Here is a 22,733-nt window from a genome sequence, read left to right on the forward strand (position 1 = left end):
AGTGGGCATGGAGAAGTGGGTCCTTTAAGGGAGAGTTAGGATTATGAGGGACTGCAGTGGGGGAGGGGAAGGGACCCAGCAGGGTGTGTGCCCAGCTTGCTGCTTTCAGCATCCAGGCTGATGTAGGCACTGCTGAACAACATGGAGACCCGAGGAGGGGCGGTTTGAGGGAGGATGGCATGTTGAGTTGGACGGACACGCGGGGTCCGTGGAGGACTGTGGAATGCACGAATGGGGCTGTCCTGTGGGAAGTGGGCTCTGGGTCTAGAATCCAGGAGAGAGGCCTGGGCTAGAGGGACGGAAGTAAGGCCACCCGCATAAAAACGGTCATGGAAGCCAGGGGAGCCCGGGGAGGGGTGATGCCTGGGGGCCAGCGGCCAGGGTGGAGAGGGCAGAGCTAAGTGGGGTCCGGAGGAGGCAGACAGTCCTGACAGGCTGAACTCCGCAAAGTTGAAGAATGTCCATTGGGGTCCCGGGCAATGAAGGCAAACCCTCTCCCCAGCGGTGGACACAGCTGAGGGGTGAGGAAATGGGGTGGCAGGACTGACCATCTGGCCAGAGGCTTGGCGCGCCAAGAGGAAACAGAAATACACCTGCAGCTGGAACGAGAGGTGGGATCAAGAGACACTTTTATTTGCTTATTTTTGCCTTTTTGAAATGAGAGAGACTGGAGCTTGTGTAAATGCAAAAGGGAAGGCACCCTGGGGAGGAGGAGAAGACATGGGGAGGAGGAGGACGGGGAGCACAAAGTCCGTGAAGTGGTCTTCAGAGGGGGCGAGGCAGAGCCCAGGCCGGGGATGCTAAGGATTTGCCTTGGCTGCGGACAGCCTGCTTCCCCACTTGAGCAGCTGGGAGGCAGGTGCAGCTGGGGATGGTGTTTGGGGGTGGGGAGGTTAGGAAAGCTGTTCTGATAGCTTCTGCATGCTCATGACCAAGCAGAGAAGGAGGAGAATGGAGGAGGGGGAGGTGAGAGGTTTGAGGACGATGGAGACATTCAGAGGGGAGAATGGGAGAGAGAGCTGACCAAGGAAGTCAGAGGAGCCCGGTAGGCAGGGCAAGGGGTCTGCAGAGGGGGTGGCCGAGGGAGGACACAGGTCTGGGGGGTGGTCAAGGCCCATCTCTCTAGAGGTGCTGGGGGCTGCAAGAGTCACCGGGTTCACCCAGCACGTTTCGTCGGGCTGGGTGGGGCATTTGGGGAGTAAGCCATCGGGAGGAGCAGTGGGCCCCCGAATCTTAGGTGAGTGGGGGTGAAGATGGGCAAGTAAGCTGAGTGGGGAAAGCTTGATGGGGGGCAGGTTCCTGGAGGGAAGTCAGAAATGTGAAAATGAGGGGCCTGGACTGTGGGGACTGAAGACCCAGGGTCCTAAGTAGGAGGTGGTGAGCCAGCCTCCAGGCCCTGAGATCCTGGGAAGGTGAGGACTGGAATCACTTCCCTCCACTGAGCCCCAGAGATTTAGCAGGAAACGGGGACGGGGCGAGGCTCCTGTCTTGGAGGGCCAAGGCACACTGGGGTGGGGAGCCTGGTGTGTGATATGTGCCTGGAGAGCCCTCATGCCCGCAGCGCCCAGGCTTCCTGGGAAGCCAGGGATACCTCTCCCTGTACGAAAGCTGAAGAGCTGTTACCTGTTGTCTGGGGACTCTGAATGGAGCCAAGGGCTCCAGATTGCCTGAAAGTTGTGAAGATGGGAGGGAGGGCACTTCCTGGTGGTCTTGGCATCCCGATCTTGGAAGGGCTGCCCCAGCACTCCCCAAAGCAGCGGCATCTCTCTGCACAGTCAGGCTAAGCGCACAGCTCCAGGCGAGGGTCAGAGGTGCCTGGAGGCACCACGATGTTCAGCAGCTTCAGGAGGCCTTGGCTCTACCTGTCTGCATGGGGAGGGACCCAGGGCAGAGAAGACTCACGGTGCAGAATCGGGCACTGATATGTGGGAAGGATCGCTCAGGGTCATCCAGTTTACCATCCTCCTGGCTCTGCTGGGGAAACGGAGGCCCAGAGCAGCCCAGGCACCAGCCCAAAGTCACAGAAGCCAGGTGCTGCTGTAAGAGGAAACCCCAGAGGCCCCCTCGCAGGCCAGAGCTCCCGGGAAATGCTGCATCTGTTGGTTCTACAGGATTTTCTCTCCTCCCTCAATCATCTTGCCTGCGCTGGGCTGGTGGAGAGAGGAGGGGGCTGGGGGCCACCCTGTTGGGGGGAGGGGAAGAGTCTCAGAGTGCTGTGGGCCTTCGGCAGGTGTTCCTCTGGGGCGAACAATGGAGAGATGGCCACAGTCCACCCACCCAAGCCTCTGGCTGTAGCCACAGGAAGTGGTCTCCGGGAGCAGACCTGGCCTCACAGAGGCTCCCTGTCAAGGTCCAGGCTCCTCTCTTCCCTCATGCGTGCCGCAAATAGGCATGGAAATTAGTTCTTCTGAGTGTTTAACCAAAGTCCCTCTCACTGAAACCCAAGCCTTTTTTCTAGGCTGGGAAGAACATCATCACTGCACGAGAAGTGTGTTCTCTGAGAAAGGGGGGTAGGGACGTGGCCTCAGTGTCCCCTCCTCACCTGCATCCCCTCTACCAGGATGCAGGCCGGCCTAGGCCGTATGGGTGTTTTGAGGCCTATCTGTGACCTAGGACACCAAGGCCATCAGCCAGTTGGCTGAGAGGACCTCATTCCCCCCCATTCATCCTCCCAATTAATTCTCTCTAACGAGGTACTGCTCCTGCCTTATGGGAATCATGTCTCACATCCCGGAAGCCGGTGGGATTTGCCACAATACGTCTGGACTTGCTTGGGCTGACCCATCCTTGCTTGGGGTGACCCAAGAGCCACCAAGGTTGTCAACAGGAGTAATAGCTGGAACACTAATTAATTAATTAGGGGACTTGGAGATAGAGTTTAGGAACTTGTTTCTAGAATGGCTGGCCTGCAGTGATTGGTGTGGAGTTTCCAACCCACTAACCCCAGAGGTTGAGGAAAGAACTTCAATCTTCCCTACAATCCCTGGGAGAGAATTTTGTCTGCTCTTGGTAAACTCATATTTCTGCCTATTAAAATGGTGCTTATTTTAAAATGCAAATTGCAAATAATAATACTAGTGACCACTTGCTAAGCGTCTCCCAGGCCAGCCAGCATGCTGGTGACTGCATGACTTCTCGTATGAAGTTCTCCCCATGCCCTTCACGTCTGAGATATTAGTGACTTTTAAAGGATGTTACCTAAACCGTTAGATGTCTGCATCTCAGACTCAGGGGAGAGGTTTTGGCCAGAGATGTGGAACCTTTGGTGCATGGGGGGAGCTGAAGCCAAGGAAGGGATGAGCTCATTGTGGGAGGAAGGAAAGGCATCGGGAAAAGGCAGGAGCAGAGAGGGGCGGGGGGGGGGGACGCTGATGGAGTGCCTTCATGGACCCTGAGGACAAGGGTGTTTCAAGGAGGAGGGGCTCTCCACAAGGTGAGCTACTGAAAGGGGGACCAGGAGTTGACGAGATTAGCAGCTGGGGGAGTGTAGTGGGCAAAGCCGTCTAGGAGGCCAATGGTAGTCAAGTTCCTCTGTGTTCAGAGAAGTGAGCTCATGGATGGGAAACCACTGGAGAAGACCAAAGAAAGTTTCACTCCCTGGGTGTTCCATGAGGTGGGGATGGGAGCCTGGAGAGGGGCAGTATGGGGAGGAATGCACAGGAAGGGAAGCACATGGCCCGGGACGGAAAGGCATGGCCCTGAGTCCAGTAAGTAGAGTAGCCTGCTTGGTTGGGGAGGGGAAATGGGAGTCCAGAAAATGACCATCCTATGAAAATAGGCACCAGAATTATTTCCTATTTACAAATGAGGAAACAAATGAGGCATGCTTTGCCCAAGGTCTGAAGTTGGTAATGATGGAATCGGCTCTATACTCATAGAAGGATTTTGTACCCCTCCCCAGCCCACCTCCACCTTACTATACAATGAGAAGGCCTGAGTCTAAGCCACAGATGGCTCCCTGCTCATGTATCTGTAGGAACATTCCAGCACCCTCAGCCAGCCCTCCTACCCTTCAGGGAGACCATGTTCACAGGGACCCTCTGCAGTAGGTGTCTGTGCCTTTAATCTATAACCCAGAGCTGGGCCAGCAGGTGGGGCAGGGAACCTCCTTAGGAAGTTGGGTGTGAGAACAAGGGCATAAGGGATGGCCTTCCTTCCAGACCCCAGGCCTGTCACCATGCAGGGAGTGTCGGGTCTGCCCTGGCAGACCCTGTGACCTGCAGGTTAAGGCTGTGGGGCATTGGCCAAGGCCGGCTCAGTCAGGCTGGGCCCAGGCATGGACCTATCCACACCTAGATTCTCTTCCCTACCCCAGAGATCCTAGATTGCTTTCCCCTTCTTCTTGTACCTGGGAGGGCCATGTCATAGCCCCTGGTCTCAAGAGCCTCCATTCTGAGGGGATGGACAGAAACCCAACGAACAAGAAATGTCAGGTGCTGGTATAGTAACAGGAAAATAAAGTGGAGGCTGTGCTGGGGTTTGCCCGGGGTGACTCAAGGCTCAAGGTCACATGGATTGTGGAGACCTCCTTGGCATGTGGGGCCTGATTTGTGGTGGCCTTTCTGGCCATGCCCTCTCTGGAGATTGGGGCCCTGGTTTCCAGCAAATGTGGTCATCTCTGTCTTCCCCCAGATACATGCTTACCACACACAGACACACACACACACACACACACACACACACACACACACACACACTCTGTGTCCCAGGTCCCAAAGAGGGAGATGTCCAGGGTCCAGTCTCATGCTCACAGGCTTGGCTGCCACGGGAGGCTGGACCAGGGGATGGTGAATGTCCCTGCAACTCCGACAGCAGCGTTCCCCACCTGGGAGCGCTTCCAATCCCATTTAATGAACCTCATGTCTCCTTGGAGCAAGAAGCAGTACCTTGGCCAAGTCCTCTCCCCGTGTCCCTGCCTGTTTCTGTCTCTCTGCCTTTGTGCCTTTCTCCCTTCCTCGATTGCTCTCGGGCTCCCCCCCACCCCATTCCCCTCTCTTTTCCCCACTATTCCCCCGGGAGCTCAGGGGCTGGGGAACGGGGCTGCACATACAAGCCGCAGCCATTGTTTGACAATCTGTTTTTGTCTTCATCTTGTTGGCAGGCGGCAGGAGAGGAGCAAAAGGTTAATGAGGCACTGTGCAGCGGGATTACTGCGCGAACGGGCGGGCGGCGGGCGGGCGAGCCAGCCGTGGTAACAGGGAACTAATTAGGAGCAGTTTAACAGGAGGAAAAAGTGAAATCTCCTCTTCACCAACTGTCAATAATTAGCTGATTTGGTGAGGTTGAAATGTGTCCACAGGAAAAGGTGGGGCTTTTCTGTGGATGAGTGAGGCGTGCGGGAGAGAGAGGGGGCCACTGAGGGTTCTGCCCTGTCTGTAGGTGGGATTGGGGCTGGGGTCACCCCACATCCCCCAGGTCCACCCTCCTCCCCTCTGGCTGGCATCCCTCAGCCTCAACTATCCATGTGACCTTGGTCTTAACCTCCAGACCTCAGTTTCCCCGCCATTGGGTGGTAGAGCTACGTTTCTTCCTGGCTCTGCCCATTAGGGCTTCAGAAGTGAAGCCACAAGACCAGGCCTGAGTTCTAGAGTTAGAAGAGCTGACAGCAGGCTGTGTGACCCCAAGTCAGGTGCCGACCTTCAGGTGTCTTGCCTGCAGCATGGGTCTGCCCTCTGAGAGCCACCTCCTGGGGCCTGGCATGACTCGAGAGTGCTGCCAAACGGTTAATGGGCAGAGCCTCGCCTTCCTGGGGACATGCCTGGTGGCCCCTGGACCCTCCCTCTGCTCTTCTGGTCTCCCAGCAGCAATAGGGACTGGAATGGGGGCACAGGGAAGAGGCGCTCTGTGCTCTGGCTGGCTGCAGGTGGAGGAGAGAGCTCTGGGCTGCTTCTGCAGGGCTGTGTGTGTCCCTCTTCCCTGCGCTTTGCTGGTGCGGAGGGGGAGGCAGGCGTCAGGTTCACCGGTAGCTCGGGCTGTATCCTGTCGGGCCTGTTTGTTCTGTTGGTCTGCCCTGTAGTTGTTGGTTTGTTGGCCTTTGCTCTTTGGCCTTCCCTGACAACTCAGCAAGGGACCCCCTCCCTTACCCTCCCTCTGCCCCTCCAGCTTCTGCCAAACGCCTTGCCTGGAAGAAAAGACATCATCAGAGGCCCCCAGGGCTTTCTGCTCAGAGCCTCCCTTGTCAACCCTGCCAACCCCACCCCTCAGCTTAGCCTCTCCTCACTTCAGCCTCACAGGGTCCAGGACACTAGAAGGCATGATCTGAAGAAGGCGAAGGCCCTCATCATGTCCTCGCACCACTCACAAGCCACATCTCACCCTGACCCCAGAGGGTGGCTCTTAGAAGCCACATCCATGCTGTAGATGACCTGGTCAGGTTCGGCCACCCCCTCCTCATTCCCTACCCCCTACCATCTTTGGTCCCCCTGCCAGCTTTAGGAGTTAAGAAACAAAGAGGCATGTCCTCCCTATATGGGAAAAGAATATGGGTAACCCCAGTGAACACCAGAATCTCTTCCATCTCTCTCCCCATCATCAGCTCTGAGGAAAATGGTAGCTTTGATGAACTAGCTTGGCTTGGAAGCTGTGACTCACCAGAAGAAAATGTCTCCCCCAACTTGCCTCTCTTTCTCTGAGAAGGCATTTGAACTCCCAACCAAGAATGGGGAAGAGTTGGGAATGAGCTCAGTTCTACATTCAAGCTGTTCTAGAAATGACTCCTCCTCCAGGAAGCCCTCTCTGATGAGCCCCATTAGGATCTGTCTCACCTCACACATGTAGACTCTGGTGACATGTGTTTCCTATGTTCCATCTACCTCCTCGGGTCAATAGTCCTTTCTCCCTCTCTCGACACATAGGTGTCCCTACAGCTGCGACTTAGCACTCTGTCAACACCTAATACGGAGCATGTTGGTTGGATTTGTTGGTTCCTGCTTCTCCTGCTCTTCCAGTCCTGATGTGAGGCCAGAGGCAAAGTCTAGAGGGCATTGTGTCCCTCCTGAGTCCGCAGACGTTCACCTTCTCCCAGAGTAGGGGCCTCGTCCCCTCTCATCTCAAATCCATCTCCCACTTTGCTTGGAGATGTTTGTTTGGGGTTTTTCTCATTTACTGGTTTAATCAGTCTCTACTGAACTGCAAAGCGGGCTATTTTTGCCGTCAGAAATCTGCCGCCTCCCCGCCCGCTGCTTTCTTGGAGTTTGCCCACAGGACCCCCCAGGAGGGACGGATGGGAATGGCAGAGCCACTCAGAGCCCAGGAACGCCAACGCCACCTGTCATGTTGCCTGTTCCCCACACCCCCAGCCCAAACCTGAGCATGCACACAGGCCCACACACGAGCATGCACACACATGTCCTAGTGACAGGCCTCAGCCAGGCCACCTCTCAGCCTATCCCTCCTGGATCTTTCTAGGACCTTCTAGAAAGCCCCGCTGAATTCAGGACAGGGAGGGAGGAGGCTTGGTTTTGCAAACTCCTGCTGAGAGGATCAAAAGCGAAGCAGCATAGGACACACCTGGCTCACAAGCAAGGGCTCAGCCTTGTGAACCACGAGGGGACGCCGGTGAGCAAGACTGGGCCTGGGCTCCAGGATAGCCATAGGGGTCCGGCCTTCCTTACGCAGCATCACACAGGTTTTCCAAGTTTCCACAGGGCTGTCTCACCTGTTTCTTGATACTATCCTCATCTCAGTCCCTGGAAGTAGAAAATCTTCCCACAACACATACAGGGAAACTGAGGCCTCAAAGCCCAAAAGATGGAGGACAGAGAATGATTCTGCGATTGGTCCACCAGGGGGCACCCAGGAGCAGTACAAATCTCCAAAATGGGGAGGGGGTCTGAGGCTTCCCTGGGTGCACACTGCACAGGGGAGACGGGAGAGTGTAAGATGGGATTCCTGTGCTTGGGGAGCTTCGGTTCAATTGGATTAGACTTTTGTCAAGGACCTACTGGCTTGAACTGGGTGAGGTGGGGGACTGCTGTATTCACAGACGATTAGTGAACAAATTGCCTGGGACTGGGGATGTGAAGGAGATGGGAAATAAGTGCCAGGGGCACCAGGGGCAGCAGCAGCGGATATGGTCTGAGAAGGTCAGGGGAGACTTCCTGGAGGAGGCAGCGTTAGAGGATTAGGATATCGCTGGACTCAGGCCTCACAGGCTAAACAAACAATGTACTGGGAATGGAGAGCCTCCAGTAGGTGAGGAACCTGGAGAAGGTCCCAGAAGGCCTTTAATGTCCAGCCAGGGAATCTGACCTTTGTTGGGAAGGCAGTGGGAGCCCCAGAACCAGCATCAGAGACCTGACCCAGGGGTCTGGGCTCAGGCCTCAGCTGCTCCCCAGCCCCGTCCTAACACCCCTGCCCTCCAGGACACGTGGGACAGCTTCACCAAAGATGGGGCCTGGACTTATGTGTCTGCGCAGGACCTGAGGCCGGCTCAGCCCCGGAGAGAGAGGGTGGGGTGTGCGGCCCAGTAGGTTCCGGGCCTGAAGGGAGCCTCGGGCACACAGTCTGTCAGGTGCCGGCCTGGGCATTGGACCCCATGTCAATGTCACCACCACCTGCAGATGCTCAGAAGCCCAGAACCCTGGCCAGGGGCAGGAGGCAGCTTTGAGCTGTGTCACAGGGTCACACTGAGCAGCCCACCCCCCAGCCCTATGCCTTTGAAAAGGAGGCAGAAAAGCAAGGAGGAGGAAGTTCTTTGTAGTAGGTAAAAGCCCCTGAGAATGGGGCACAGGCCAGGGATCCAGTTTCCTGTTTATGTCTCGGCACCTTAGCTCTAGGTTCAAATATGTAAACTATCCGCCAGGGCTGGCCGCAGGTGTGTGTGCTCCCAGGCTTCGGAGGCAGAGGTGGCCCCCATGCATTCCTGACTCTGGCCCCCCACCCTAATGGGCCAGGAGACAGAGGCAGCCAGCTCAGGGTTAACCCTTCCTGCACCACCCAGGAAGGCCCTAGCAGGCTGCTCTCCGGGACGCTGAGGTGCTCAGGGGAGGCTGGGGGTCCTGGACATGGTACTTCGTGTTTTCTGCCACTGACTTTAGATGCAACCAAAAGTTGGGGGCTATCGGCTGTGAGGGGCAGCGGTGTCTGCCTGAGTGTGGAGGACGGGGTGGGGGCTCGGATATGGGGGCAGAAAATGTTAGCTGGGTGACACTGCTTTTCGCATGGCAGGTGGGGTGTGTCCGCAGCAGGCCCACAGCTTCCTGGCCCTGCCAGTCCTGGGGCTGGGGGGATGATCACACAGTGCCGAGAACTTCAGCCTCCTCACTGGGCCCTGCAGCCCCCACCCTCTGGGGCTCTGGCTCCCCATCCCCTGCTGACTGTCGGTCGGGTGCTTGAGAAGGTGGTGTCTCCTAGATGAACGAGGGACCTATAGGTTCCTGCCTGTCCACCGCTGCCTGCCTGGGGCTGGGTCGCCCCGTCTCCCTGGGGCCACTCCTTGCCCAGCCCCCTCTCTCCTCATCACTTTCTCCCTGGAGGAGTTCCCTCAGAGCTTGTCTGCCGTCAGAACCAGGCCCCTGCCCTTGGCCCACTACCCCGGGGGCCTCTAGCCTTTACTGGGCTGCTACTGGTGGCCCCCCTGCTGTACCCACTCCCCTTACCGGGCCTCAGCAGCTCCCTCACTCCACAAGCCACCCGTGAGTCTGTGTGACCACCACACCTCCATGGCACGTAAAGCCAGCTTCCACTGCTTATCCGTCAGCCCCCCTAACAGCAGGGGCACCCCAAGATGACAGCACAGCCGTTTGTCTCCATGCCTGGTTGAGGCAGCAGCGGGGTGCTCTTGTGCTCACACCCCATAGCTGAATCACACCCATTTATCAGCGGAGCCCTGGATGTGATTTCTGTGGGGGAGACCCAGCACCCCCACACCTCAGAGAGGTGATCTTCAAGCGGCCCGGGGTCCTCCCCCAGTGGTCCTGACACCCATGAGAGCCGCCATTGCCCCAGCTCCAGGCAGGGCTAGAGGGTCTAAATGAACCGCTGGTTGAGTTGGTCCAGGATGGAGGCGAGTGCCTGGGGCCCGCACTGAGTTGGGATTAGGAAATCTGGACTCTGGAGGTCACCAAATCCCATTGCGAAGGCCGAAGCCTTTCAGCCCTCCTTGGGACCACTCAGAAAACCCTTTGCCTGGTACCCATGTGGCCTGGTGCTGTGGCACCCTCTGTCACCGCTTCTGCTCCCTGGGCTGGTCCCTCAAGGCCACCATCATGGGCTTGTTCCCTTCACCCGCCCCTCAAATGTGCCTGTTCGCCAGGCCTGGCGCCCTCCCCTTCCATCTGCTCTCCTGGGCAAGCTCCCCCACTCCGGGGACTCTGGCTGCGCTTACACATCCCGGGCTTGCTGGCCTGCCCAGACCCCCTGCCCAGAGCTCCAGAACCCACGTCCTGTCTGCACCTGGGGGTCTCAACATGGCCAAGCCTGAGCCTGTCACCCTCCCACCCTGACCCGTCCTCCTCCCGCATTCCCTGCCTCAGAACGGCGTCACCAGCCACCCCAGCTCCTGAGCTAGAATTAGGAGTCATCCAACGCACAGTCATCCTCGACACCTCCCTCTCACCCCCACATGGGATTGGTCATCAACTCCTATGGATTTCTCTTCAGAGAGGATCCCAGTGCCACCCTTCTCACAGCCCCGCTGGCAGCATCATAGGGCAGGACCTGGCACCTCTCATTCCACAGCTGCCCCCTCGCTTGCCCTCCAGTCCATCCTCCACATCCACAGCCACCAGAGAAACATTCCTAAAACAGAGTCTGGATCATGGCCCGCCCCTGCTCAGAATCCTCCCATGGCTCCCCATGGCCCCTGCTGACACATTCGTGTGGCCTCCAAGGGCCTGCCTGTCCTAACCCCACCTCCATTTCCTGCCACGTTCCCTACGTGCACCACGTTGCCCACACCAGACAGGCCATGCTGGCCAGCCGATGCTTCTCCCTTCATCCACCAAACTTCTCCTGCCCTCTCATATCAAAATCCTCCATTTTCTTCCTGGCCTACCTCCTCTGAGAAGTCTTTCTTCCTTGTTCCTTCCTCAATACATGGTAACCCCCACCCCCTCCCCAGTTTCCATGGCACCTCGTCTCTCTGGGATCCATGTGCTTTCCTATGTGACTCCTCCCCTAGACTTTGAGCGCCTCAAGGGCGTGGAGGAGCTCCCTTGTCCGTCTCCGTGTGCCCAGCCCTGGTGGATGGCGCTGGCAGCCATAGACGTCTGACTTGAGGGCTGATTAAATTGAAACGAGAGAAAAAGCCTTGAATGCCACCCTGTCCCCAAGCCTCTGCTCCTGAGTACCTCAGCCACCTTCCCCTCCCCAGAGCCTTTCCTCTGCCCGAATTCCCCCCCCATCCCTCCTACCTGCTGCCCTCAGCACAGTGGGGAGCCCCGTGGGGGGGGCTGGGTCTGTGACAGCGCCCGCTGGGAGGGCGAGGCCTCAGTCTGCACCCGGGCCGGCGCTCTCCAGGGAGCGGGTCGAGTGGGTCAAGTGGGCCGTGGCCCTGGCCCGTGGTCCTCCACCGTGGTGGTGAGCAGCCTCTCCGGTTTTAATGCGGGCCTCGGTGCTTCGGTGAAAGCCGGCATGGGAAGTTGCTAATAATGGCACTAAAATAAAATATGCTACATCTGTTATGGGTAGCAGAACAAAATTAGCTGCTCACACCTCTGACATCCAAGATGTCTTAACTTAAAATACTCCTTGGCTTACTTTACATCATTTACTGATTATATTTAAAAGAAATACAATTTTGCAATTACTGTTCTTTCCAGTGTGATATCTGTGCATCATTTTCCTTTTATGTTTATATATTTCTCCTTCATTAGTGCAGTCTGAAGGGTGATTAGGATTCTTCAAACATTTTACAGAGGTTAAACGTTGATTAAGATTTAATTATTACTGTAAATAGCTTGGAATGACATATGGTGCAAAAGCCTGACATATGTGCATTTGAATAAATGAAGTGCTATTTCCCAGGATGCCTCAGTAGCTGTTTAACAGCTTTCCCGAAGGGTTATGTTACACCTCATGGTAAGATTGCTGGGATGTTATATTTTGTTGGTTTTTGCAGCTGAAAGCTAAGAACAGTTTTCCAGTTTTTTAAAAACATTGAATATTTTAAATACCTAAATTGTTTTGCACAAATTTTTGCTAATTTGTCTAACTAGGTTAAACATTTTCAAAAGCATTTAGATTTTTAAGCGTGGGCACTGTGCATTGTGTCAGTGGCGGCATGGGGACGAGGGGAACTGGTGGGGTGGAGGGGACTCGGAGGCCGGCATGGGTGGGGAGGGAAGAGGTGGCTTGAGGAGAGGGGGTGGGGAAGAGGCCTGGGCCCTGAGCCTAGCTCTTGTCTCTTTGGCCCTCTCCAGTGGCCAGAACCTGGGTATCGGGGTACCATGGACTGCAGGGGAAGGGTCCGCCTTCCCCAGGAACTCCACCATGCCCAGCAGCTCCGGTCCACACTGAACTCCCTCTTGCCGGGCGTGGGCATGACTGGGTTCCTTGAAGGCAGCGCTGGTCTATGGCAGCTTCCGCCCGATCTTCAGGGCTGCAGTGCCTTGACCTAGAGCTCGTGCCCGGGAACAGGTTCCGCTGAACTGAGCCACAAAGGCCCCGCTCTTCCTCGATTCAGCCCAGGGTGGAGAGCAGGCCCGGGCCCCCCTCACTGAGGCAGCACCTCCCTTTCCGGCTCGCTCAGGCCGGGGGCTCAGACGTCCCTCCTGGCTTAGTCCCTGGAGCTGCAGACCAACACCTGGGCTGCCGTAGAGCCTCCAGGGGAACCGTCTCCTCCCAGTACCTTCTGCCGCCCTTCTTCCCATTCATTTATTCAGCACTTACTGAATACCTCCCGTGCATTGGCACTAGGCCTCGAGGATGCAGGCATGAACACGATCGCACATCACGTTTGCTGCCTCCCGGAGCTTGCGATCTAGAGTGGAGAGGGGGGAGACGAGTGGACAGTCAGCCTCAGCAACAAGTGACACAAGGGGGATATAAGAAGTGCCAGGAGCTGTGGGGACCCAGAGAAGCGGCCGCACCCAGGCCGGAGGAGGGAAGATGGCTAAAGCTGCCTTGTGGAAGATAAGCCCCCAGGGAGAAGAGGGAGAGTGGGGAGGGGGAGGAGGAGAGGTGGTGACAGAGAGGCCAGCTCAGGCAAAGAGTCAGGCTGGGGAAAGGCCGGTGGATCTGAGGCGCTGAAATAAGTGGGTGGGTGTGGTGTCTGCAGTCCAAGGGGCAGGGTGGAGCTAGGCGGGGGCTGGACAGCACAGGAGTCTAGACTGGGTCCCTGAGGGCAGAGGGGTCATTGAGCCATTTTATAAGGAACAGAGGGGTGGCCCAACTTGCGGTGGGGAAGGCTCCCACTGTCTGAGGTGGGGGTGGGCTGGGGTGGCTGGGACTCGAGGGGAAGGAAGCAAAGAGGAGGCGAGGCAGTCCCAGGACACCACTGGGTGGTGGTGTGGGGAGCTGGGGTGGGACAGGGGGAGATGGCGACTTCAGTTGCGATTTACATTTTTGGGTTGAGTTCCAGTGCCTGTGAGATACCCATGAGAAGGTATAGTAGGCAGTCCCCGGTGCAGGCCCAGGACTCAGGGCAGAAACATGGCAGGGGACCCCTCAGATCTGGGCGTCACCAGGAGGGTTGACTCACCCCCGGGGGTTGTGCAGGGAAGACGGCCCAGCCAGGCTGAGCCCCAGCGACCCTGACAAGTGTCCAGTGGATGTCACAAAGCGCGGGGGTGGCAGTGAACTTGGAAAGAAGGATTTTTGTGGAGTATGGTGGGAAGAGAAGCCAGATTTGCTGTGGGTTGAAAAGTCAGTGGGAGGTGAGGAGGTGGAAAAGGCCAGTTGAGACAGTGCCTTAAAGAAATGTGGTTGCTGGGGAGGAGAGAGACCAGGCGGTAGCTGGAGCATGACATGGGGTTAATGGGACGTTTTATCAGATGGGAGGTTCTTGTCAGTGTTGAAATGCTGGATGGTCAAGAGTCAGTGGACTGCGAAGGTGGGACATGGGGAGGAGAGTCTGAGAGTAGGCTCCCGAAGTGGGTGTGGGGGAGGTGGGCCTCAGGAGGTTTTGCCTTCTGAGGGGGGTGGCAGGAGGGCGGGTGTGGAGCAGTGTGGACAGGGAGTTCATGGGTTTGATGGTGGGATGCTGAGGAGTTCCTTCTGTTGTCTTCTGCTTTTTCTCTGAAGTAGAAAGAAGGTTTGTGCCCAGGATGAGTGGGGAGCTGAGGGTGGAGTGGCTGAGGAGGACAGGAATGGTTTAAGGTGGTTCTCTGTGGAGAATGGGAGAAGGAGCCGACTGGGTGAAGTGGTTGGCAGGGAGAGGTTTCCTGGTCACTGTGGGGGTCCCACCAAAGTCAGGCACTGTGAATGTCGAGTGGTCTCCAGTAGGTCTCCTGGGAAGATTCAAGTGGAAAGAAGGTGGATGCCTGTTTGAGTTCCTCCAAAGTTGGGTTTCTGCCATTTGGGGTGGGAAGACTTTTGGGCTAGGGATTAGCTGGAGTGATGGCCCCTGGTGTCCAGGTTAGAGGGGGAGGGTGTGAAGACTGAGCTGTCGTCAGAAGTGTGGGGCCTGAGGTCTTTGTGGTCTAAAAACAGAGAGAGTGAGGGGGTACTGGAAGATAAGGGGACTGTGGAGTCCAAGAGGGTAGAGGGGGGATTTCAGGGGTGTGGGTGGGGCGGCCCTGGGTGGTGGTGACCAGGCCGAGGCTATGGCGCAGTGCAGTGGGCAAGGCCATCGGAGATGAGGAAGACGCAACTCGGAGGTCAGAGTGTACGACAGTCACCCACACAGATGTCCCACCAAAGGAAGAGACAAGACCTAGATGGGAAGGGGTCCTGTAGCCCCTGGCGGGAGGGCGGCAAAGAAGGATGTGTCAGTAGGTGGCAGAGGGGGAGAACTGTGGGTACCAGGGTGCTCCTAATGCTACTCCCAGCTTCCACTACTCACCCCTAATGCTACTCACCCCTTCCCTCCTGCCCCCACCCCCACCTTTCTTCTCTGTTGTTGTTCTCTCCTCAGATCGAGACATCCCAATTAGAGCCTGAGANCCTGCCTGGAGGGGCCAGCTAACCCCACCGGTCCGGAGCCACCTGGGGGAGCACTGGACCCACAGTGGTAGGGAGACTAATCTATTCACATGTTAACATACGGGAGAGGAATTCTGACACATTTCCTGTAAAAAACAATCAAGTGCATTTCTGGGCCTTACGTGGGGTTGTCAAAACTCTACTCAGCACAATTATGTGTGAAGCTGAAAATTTGTAGAGTGCCCACGGGGTAGAATTAGGATCCTTTTATACTTTGGTTTTATTTTTTATTTTTATTTTTTATCAAGTCTGAGCCTTGGTTGCAGCTGCCCAGACACAGCGGCTGACTGGTGGGGGCTGCAGGAGAAGGCCTGGGGGCTGGTTGGTTTGGCAGTGGGGCAGGGAGAGTCAAGAGATTCTGGTGGCCAGGCCCAGTGGCTCCCTGGGCTGGGCTGGGCTGAACTGGGGGCAGGTGGAGGGGAGGCAGTCTACACCTCACAGGATGAACCAACAGCTATGACCGAGGTCCTCAGGAGGTGGCCCAGGGAGTCAGGAGCACCGGAGGCCTCTGCAGGATTTTGTGGGTAGTTGGCTCTGAGCATGGCTGGCCCTCAACCGTGCCACAACGTGCAGAACCAATCCCTCTGCGTGAAACCCAGTGCGTGGGGCTGGGGTCACCCTTCGTGGAACCCTGCTGATCCATTCGAGGCCCCTGAAATGACCCCAGCTCCAGGCAAGAAGCCCCAAGAAGGAATGATGTTTGGCTGGAATTGTGGGCCTGCACTTCGACCTCTGCAGAAAGATCCTCCTTTTAGTCACCAAGCTGGAAGCTGGGCTGAGGGTGGGGCTGGAGCTGGAGCCCGGCTGACTGCCATCTGGGGGGCCTCTTCAGCACCCCCGAGGCCGTCTGCCCCATCCCACCGCTTCCTGAGTGGGAGGGTCTTCTGCCTGAGGGCGGAGGCCAGGTTTCTAGGCACCTATCTGAGAGTCACCCTCAAGCCAGGAACTGCAGGCTCTGGCTATGGCACGAATGGGCTGTGTGACCTTGGAGAAGCCCACTCCCCTCTCTGAGCCTCTACTCCCTGTCCGGAACCAGAGGACTGCATCAAGGGGTTCCCACCGGCTCTTCCAGCTGGACCTCGTCTTTGCCTGTCCCGCTCAGATGCCGGTCATCCCAGGCACATCCCCAATGTGGACACTGGACTGGGAAAGGGGCAGGCCCCTTTGGGAATGGCCAGCAGTTGGCCTCAGAACCTGGACCTTAACTTTCTGTACGTGAGCCCCCATCCTGGGAACACTTGACCTTCGCCAAACACTTTTCAGTTCTGAAGGAGGAGATGGCGAGGGTGGCTGCACCCACGTGTGGCTCCACACCCATGTGCCACCTCTCACCCTGCACTGGCCTCCGAGGCCACTTGCTGCTGGCTCCTATCCCCTCCTACTGTGGGCCAGGAAAAGGAGAGGTCTGCCGGGGCTCTGCAGAAGAAAGTGGGGCGAGGTGGGGGTGAACAGGGCAAACAAAGAGGAAGCGTGGGCCTCATTGGCCTCTCCCCCGACCCCAACTGGAATGGAGCCCTCAACATTGCAGCCTCAGGCCTCCCCTCCCCTGGTGACTCCACCTGGGGAGAGACATGGCTGGAGGTGAACACAGGTGCAGGAAAAGGCCAGTGTAGGGCAGCGAGGGTGTGGCCATGGGCGGCCCTCACCCTCCTCAGTGCAGGGGTGCTTGTGGTAAGGTGGGTCTGCCACAGGCATTGACACCGGGCACCCCTCAGAAGCCCCTGCTGCCCTCGCTTCTCAGCCACTTCCCCAGGCCCTGCTATTTCTGCAGGATGATGCCCTGAGGGCCCCCCCCACACTGTCCTGAGGAGGCAGCACCACCCCCCCCAGTCAGGAGAGGGTGAAAGCAGAACAAGTAGGGAGAACAAAACAGTAGAGGGAAAGGTTGTCACCGTGTTAGAGGGGCAAGTATTTTTGAGCTAATCCTGCCATGACATGACTGTGCCAATGGCAGGCTGAGCGTGTCTGGGTCCCCTTTTGAAAAGCTCTCTTCTAGCTCACCCTGCCCCACCTCTCACTGGGTCTTGTTCTTGTGCACTTCACCTCAAGACCAAAACTGCTCGCCCCAGCCCCACTCCCACCCCCTCTGGAGGCCTGGAGGAGATGGGGTCTCTCGGACTCCCCCCCGCCCCCGCCATGCTGGCCGCCCCGGCCCAGCCCCACCCCAGCCCCAGCCCCGTGGCCTTGGCATCTCATAACCGACTTACTTTGTCTCCTGGATGATTTCTGGTCCTGCTCCCACATGCACTTTCAGGTGAGCTAAGGGGACTCCTCTCTGGGGAGGGGATTGGCAGAGGGTCTGTATAGCTCAGGCTGATGGTGGAGGCCTGGTGGGCCATGCTGCTTAGATAAACCCTAGCTTGGCTATGGAAAACACCACGAGGGAAAACTTTCAGCCAACATCCATCCCCCACTCACCTGAGGCCAAAGGAAGGGAGGCGTCGCGGGCAGACTGGCTCACGACTGGGGAGGAAGAGGCTGGGCCGGGCCCCACAGTTAGGGGGTAGCTGGGCCAGCTGTGTCAGAATACAGGGCACCCCTGCCACCCCGGTTCTCTAGGCCTGGTATACTGGCCCACCTTCTCCCGGTCACTTCAGACATTCCCTCAGGCTTGGGGATGCCCTTCTCCCATTTCCAGAGAACAATCAGATGGTGCGGGGACCAAAAGCCCAAGATGTCTAGATGGCGGCTGGGTCGAGGTGGTTGACAGCCCCCTTTCTACTTCCTGATTGTGAGCTGGCTTGTTTTCCGTCCTGAGCCCCCGGCCTGGGAGCGGGGTGGGGTCCTGAGAGAAGAGAGGCCAGAGGCCAGAGGCAAGGTGATTTTCCAGCCCGGGCCGGGTGTGAATGAGGCACCCCCACACATGCCTTAGCCACACCAAGGAGACTTTGCAGTGTCTTTTTAACCTTCTCAGAAAATTTCTCAATCTCTGATTTATGTAATACTAATGAGCTGTGGGCAATAAATGATGGATTTAAAGCCTCGGGGCTTGGCTTTGTGGATTGTGGGTGGGAGCGAGAGGGGTACAGAAGCACAGTGAGGACAAGCCAGGCTGCTTGAGGATTTTGTGGGAAGGCCCCCTGAGGAAGGGGCAGACCCAAGCTCTGGGAGGAGTCAGGCCTGCTGGGGGGGCGGGGGGGCGGGGGGCAGAGGGAAAGGGAGAGGAAAGGATGAAAGAGCATGTGAGGGCAGGAAGCCGGACAGAGGGGATGGGCTGAACTCTGCAGAAGGACCCCCATTTACGGAACAGCTGCTGAGCACTTGCAAAGGGCCCCGTGCAAGGAACTTGAGCAGACAGGGATTCAGGTAGATTCTCTGTACCATTGATCCCCAGGGGACTGGGAGGGGGAGTGCAGGGGGGAGGGTAGATCCAGACTGCCTGGGAGCCCAGAGACGCTTCATAGGGAGGCAAGGTTTGAGCCAAGCGGAAAGGTCACGATGTCTGCAGGGTGCGTGGCACTAGCCCCAGGAGCTCTGCCCCTTCCTAGCTGCCCTACAGTCCCGAGGGTCAGGCCTCAGCTGCCTCCTGACAGTGCTGGCTCCTCTTCCTCTAGGCAGCCCCCAGAACTCCTGGGGGAGTGAGACCTGAACTCTTCTCCGGGACCTCCAAGCCTCTTCCACCCCTGAAAGGAGCAGCCGATGGCCTCCCATGCCAGGGGACCATGTAGTAGAGGTGAGGTCCATGGCTGGGGTCAGGCCGACCCAGGTGCCAGCCCCAGCTTGGCCCCAGCGTGACTCTGACTTCCTTTATTGACCCCCTGATTCCATCAGCTGTTTGTGGCGCATCTTCTCTGGCAGAGCCATGGTGTCTTTAGCTATAAAATGTCAAGAACAGCATCACTTGCAGGGCTGGTGTAAGGGCTGGAGAGACCAGGTGAGGAACGCACCCAGACTCTTCTCTCGTGCCTCCCACGTGTCAGGAGGGCTGCTGCCTCCCCTTACCTGGGCACTGGGCCTCCCTAGGAGAGTGGGAGTTGGGGAAGGGAGGGGGGAGGGGTCTGTCCTCAAAGCAATACTTCTAGGTCATGGGGCTTCTGGTCTCTGGGGAATTTCTTTGTGGAAGAGCCCCACTGGCCACAGCCCCCATCCGGGCGGAAATCCTTGACTCTCAAGACAGACACAAATCCCTCCTGGGAGCTGTTTGTTGTTTTAAGCTGGTTTGGGGGCTCAGCTCCTGCCCAGCCCTGAGATCATTAACACTCCAGGAATGTGGCTTCCCCTGGCCCCATCCCCACCCACTGGCCCCTAGGGCCTCCCTCCTCCCACTCAGGCAATGGTTAGAAGGAGGGTCAGAATGCTAGGAGATGAGGACAGTGATGAGTGACCCTTTCTCAAGGCCCAGGGTCATTTTCAGAATGGAGCTCCCTCAGCCTCCCAGAGCTGCTGCTGCTCCTGCCATCTCACCCACACCCCTGCCACTGATTAGCCCCTCAAACAGGAAAGTCTCAGCCGCTCCCAAAAAGGCTAACCACCATGTGCCCTTGCTTCCCTGCAGTACCAGGTATCTCTCAGGGCAGTGGCTGAAAAATGTGCATTCACTTCTCATGCCCCACTCCAAGGTAGCGACTGCAAAACTTGCCTAAGCTCAGAGCCTGCCTACTTCCTGACAAGGACATCTTCGCAGAATCCAGGGCCCAACCTCACCCCAGTTGCCTGGGCCTTGTGGGAGGGTAAAAAGGAAGGAGAAAGAGAAGGTAGACAAATGGGTGACAGACAGTTGCCCCCCTGGAGGACCCCATACAAATTCAGTGAGGAAGTGAGGGAAGGAAGCTGCTATCAGACCCTGGCCACCTGAGCTGGTTCTCCTCCTCTTCACATGTAAGCGTGGCAGAGGGAGGGACAGTACACCAGGGCCCTCACTCAGTCTGGGGGTGGACTGCATTAGGGAATAGGGGGCTAGACAAGACATTGGAGATATAAGTGGGCCAGCTGGCAGCCACTGGAGGCTTTAAGTAGGGAAGTGGATTCATCTGGCAACAGAGTGTATGGTGGACACAGGCAAGACTGCTGGGGAGACCAGGAGAGAGTCAAGGTGGGGGAAATGGAGCCTAGACCAAGTGGGAGAATGGGGATGGAGAGAATGAAGATTCAGGACTGCTCAGCTCTTGGTGATTGGTGGTAGAGAGGGTGGCAGAGAGAAGTCAGAGATGGCCCTAGGTTCCTGGCTTAGGCGGCTGAGGACATAGATGGTGGTGTCATTTCTCAGAGCCAAGGGGCAGAAAAGGAAGGACAAATCTGCAGAGAAGGGAACGCATTCTGTTTTACAGGTTATTAGAGGTTCCTGTGAGAAGCCCATGTCAAGATGTCAGGGACAGTTGGGTGTGCTTGATGGGAGCTCAGGAGGCAGGTGGGAACTGGGTACGTAGCTTGGTGTGTTCTGTTTACTGAGAGCACCTGGAGCTAAAGGAACAGCAGCAAGCACCCAGGGGACGTACGGGGGCTGAGAAGGGGGAGACCTGAGATGGAACCTCGAGGAGCCCCCGCCTCTGAGGCCTGGGGGGACAGGAGGCTGCTAAGAAGCTCAGCCACAGGAAAGGTGTTATGGGGTGAATTGTGTCCCCCTAAATTTGAATGTTGAAGTCCCAACCCCCAGTACCTCAGAATGCCACGTACTTGGAGGAAGGGTCTTTAAAGAGGTGATGAAGGTAAAACAAGCTCATGAGGGTGGGTCCTAATCCAGTAAGACCGGTGACCATGTAAGAAGCGGAAATTTAGACACAGACATCCATAGAGGGGACGCTCCGTGTGAACATGAAGACAGCCATCTTCAAGCCAAGAAGAGAAGCTTCAGGAGAAATCCACCCTGCTGGCACTTTGAGCTCGGACGTCTAGCCTCCGGAACTGTGAGAAAATAAATTCCTATTGTTTAAGCCTCCCCGTCTGTGGTGTTTGCCCAGCCAGCCCTAGCACACTAATGCCAGGGGTAAGAGGAAGATGAGGAGAACGTGCTATCCCAGTGGACAAGAGATGAAGATGCTTCCAGTAAGGGAGGTTGTCCACATACTGAACAGGTGCTGGGAGATGAAGGAAGATGGACACATAGCATGTCCCCTGGAAGGACCTGGAGAGAACAGTCTCTGTGGAGTGTGGTCAGGCAAAAGCCAGATGTCCATGGGCTGAGAAGTTAGTAGGACTCCGACTGGCTGCCAGTGTACAATAACTTGTAAAACAAAGAATTTCCAAGAAATTGCGTTGTAAGCTGGGCATTGAGACATGACAATGGCTGCAGCACAATGTGGGGCTAAGGGAAGGTGTCAGAAAGTAGACTTGGGCATGTGAACAGTAATGGGTTAGAAGGGAGGAGGCTGGGGAGGCAGGAAAGAGAGGTGAGGTCTCAGAGAGGAGAGGGACAGGCCCGAAGGAGAGAAGGGTCTCGAGTAACAGGAAGGAGGTGGAGAGGATGGGCTGGATGGAGGTGGTGTGGGTTTGAGGATGGGAGGTTGAGGGGTGAGAGGCTAGCTTGCCTGGCCCCTTCAGATCCACCCTGCACCATTCTCCACCCGCTCTCTGTCCTGGGAGGCTGACTCGTATGGACTGGCCATCTGGCTCCTATGATTGGGAGGCCCCGGTGAAGGATTTGAGGAGAGTGGCACTGGGGGATTCATTCCCCTGGACCCCCCCGCATCCTTGGGTCTCCTGCTACTGAAGGCCACAGCTCCTGTCTGGGGCCGTCCCCATCCATCTCTCCTCTCAGGTTCCGGTAACTGCCCCTGCCTCTTCAGGCCCCCAGGGCTGTGGGCCACTGTCCTTAGCCTAGGGGGACTACAACATCTCTTGTTGGGTTCCCAAAATTTGTGAATTGTTCCTTTATCCAACTCTCCCCAGACTGCCCCATTTGAAGAGACTCTTTCTTCCTGGCCCCCGATTGATATGAAGGTGTTCTCTTCCGGAGCTTCTCATGTCCCTCTGCAGATGGAAATAAGGTCCTCTGTTGAGGGTAAGCAGGAGAAACGGTTTGAGGAGAAGGGCGACCGCTTGAGATACCCCCTGTGGAGAACAGGAGTGGATTTATCAACAGGGGTGAGGCCTAAACTGAGGCTGGGACCTTGGACTTCAAGGGCGCCATCCAGCACGCTTGCTGTTGTCCTCACAGACTCAGCTGCAAGGGCAGATGGAGAAACAGGTTCAAGCAAATCTGTGACTTTGCCAGGCAGGTGCAACCAAGGAACAGTGGGACCAGGGGATGTGGGAGAGAGAACAGAGGGGCCCGCGGCCAGGAGCGCCCTGTGAGGAGGTCAAAGCGCGGATGTAAAAGAAAATTGAGTGAGTGCGTGGGGAGACCGTGTGGTCTGATGGGAAAGGACATCTGAACGTGTGATTTGAAGGAAGGCGTGATCCCGGGCTCTCCTAAGCCCTGAGAGTGAGAGTGGCCGTGAGGGGAGTAGGGGATGAGAGCCTGGGGCGCTGGGTGGGTTGTTCATGGAGACCCCCAGGTCTTGGGGAGACAAGAAGACCATAAGCTGGTGGCCATAGCCTGACAAATGAGGGGGTACGACTGGGACAGGCGGCACGCCCCGCCCACGTGCACCGCCGCACGCCCACACACACCCACACAGTCACACTCGCGCACACACGCCCACAGCCCTCCCAGACACTCCCAGACACCCTCACATGCACTCACCCTCACACACACCCCAGACAGCAGATGG

At 57.0% G+C, this 22,733-nt stretch overlaps 1 protein-coding gene across 1 annotated transcript in view; it reads left to right on the forward strand.

The window, feature by feature from the left end:
• Nucleotides 1–15,067, forward strand: part of SFXN5 (sideroflexin 5) — a 114,993-nt gene extending 99,926 nt beyond the window's left edge. Inside the window, exon 14 of the mRNA XM_008700487.2 lies at nucleotides 15,017–15,067. Coding sequence (XP_008698709.2) covers nucleotides 15,017–15,067 — 51 coding nt within the window. The remainder of the gene's footprint in view (nucleotides 1–15,016) is intronic.
• The last annotated feature ends 7,666 nt before the right edge of the window (nucleotides 15,068–22,733 follow it).

Source organism: Ursus maritimus, unplaced genomic scaffold (genome assembly GCF_017311325.1).
Source record: "Ursus maritimus isolate PB19 unplaced genomic scaffold, ASM1731132v1 scaffold_6, whole genome shotgun sequence".
NCBI lineage: Eukaryota > Metazoa > Chordata > Mammalia > Carnivora > Ursidae > Ursus > Ursus maritimus.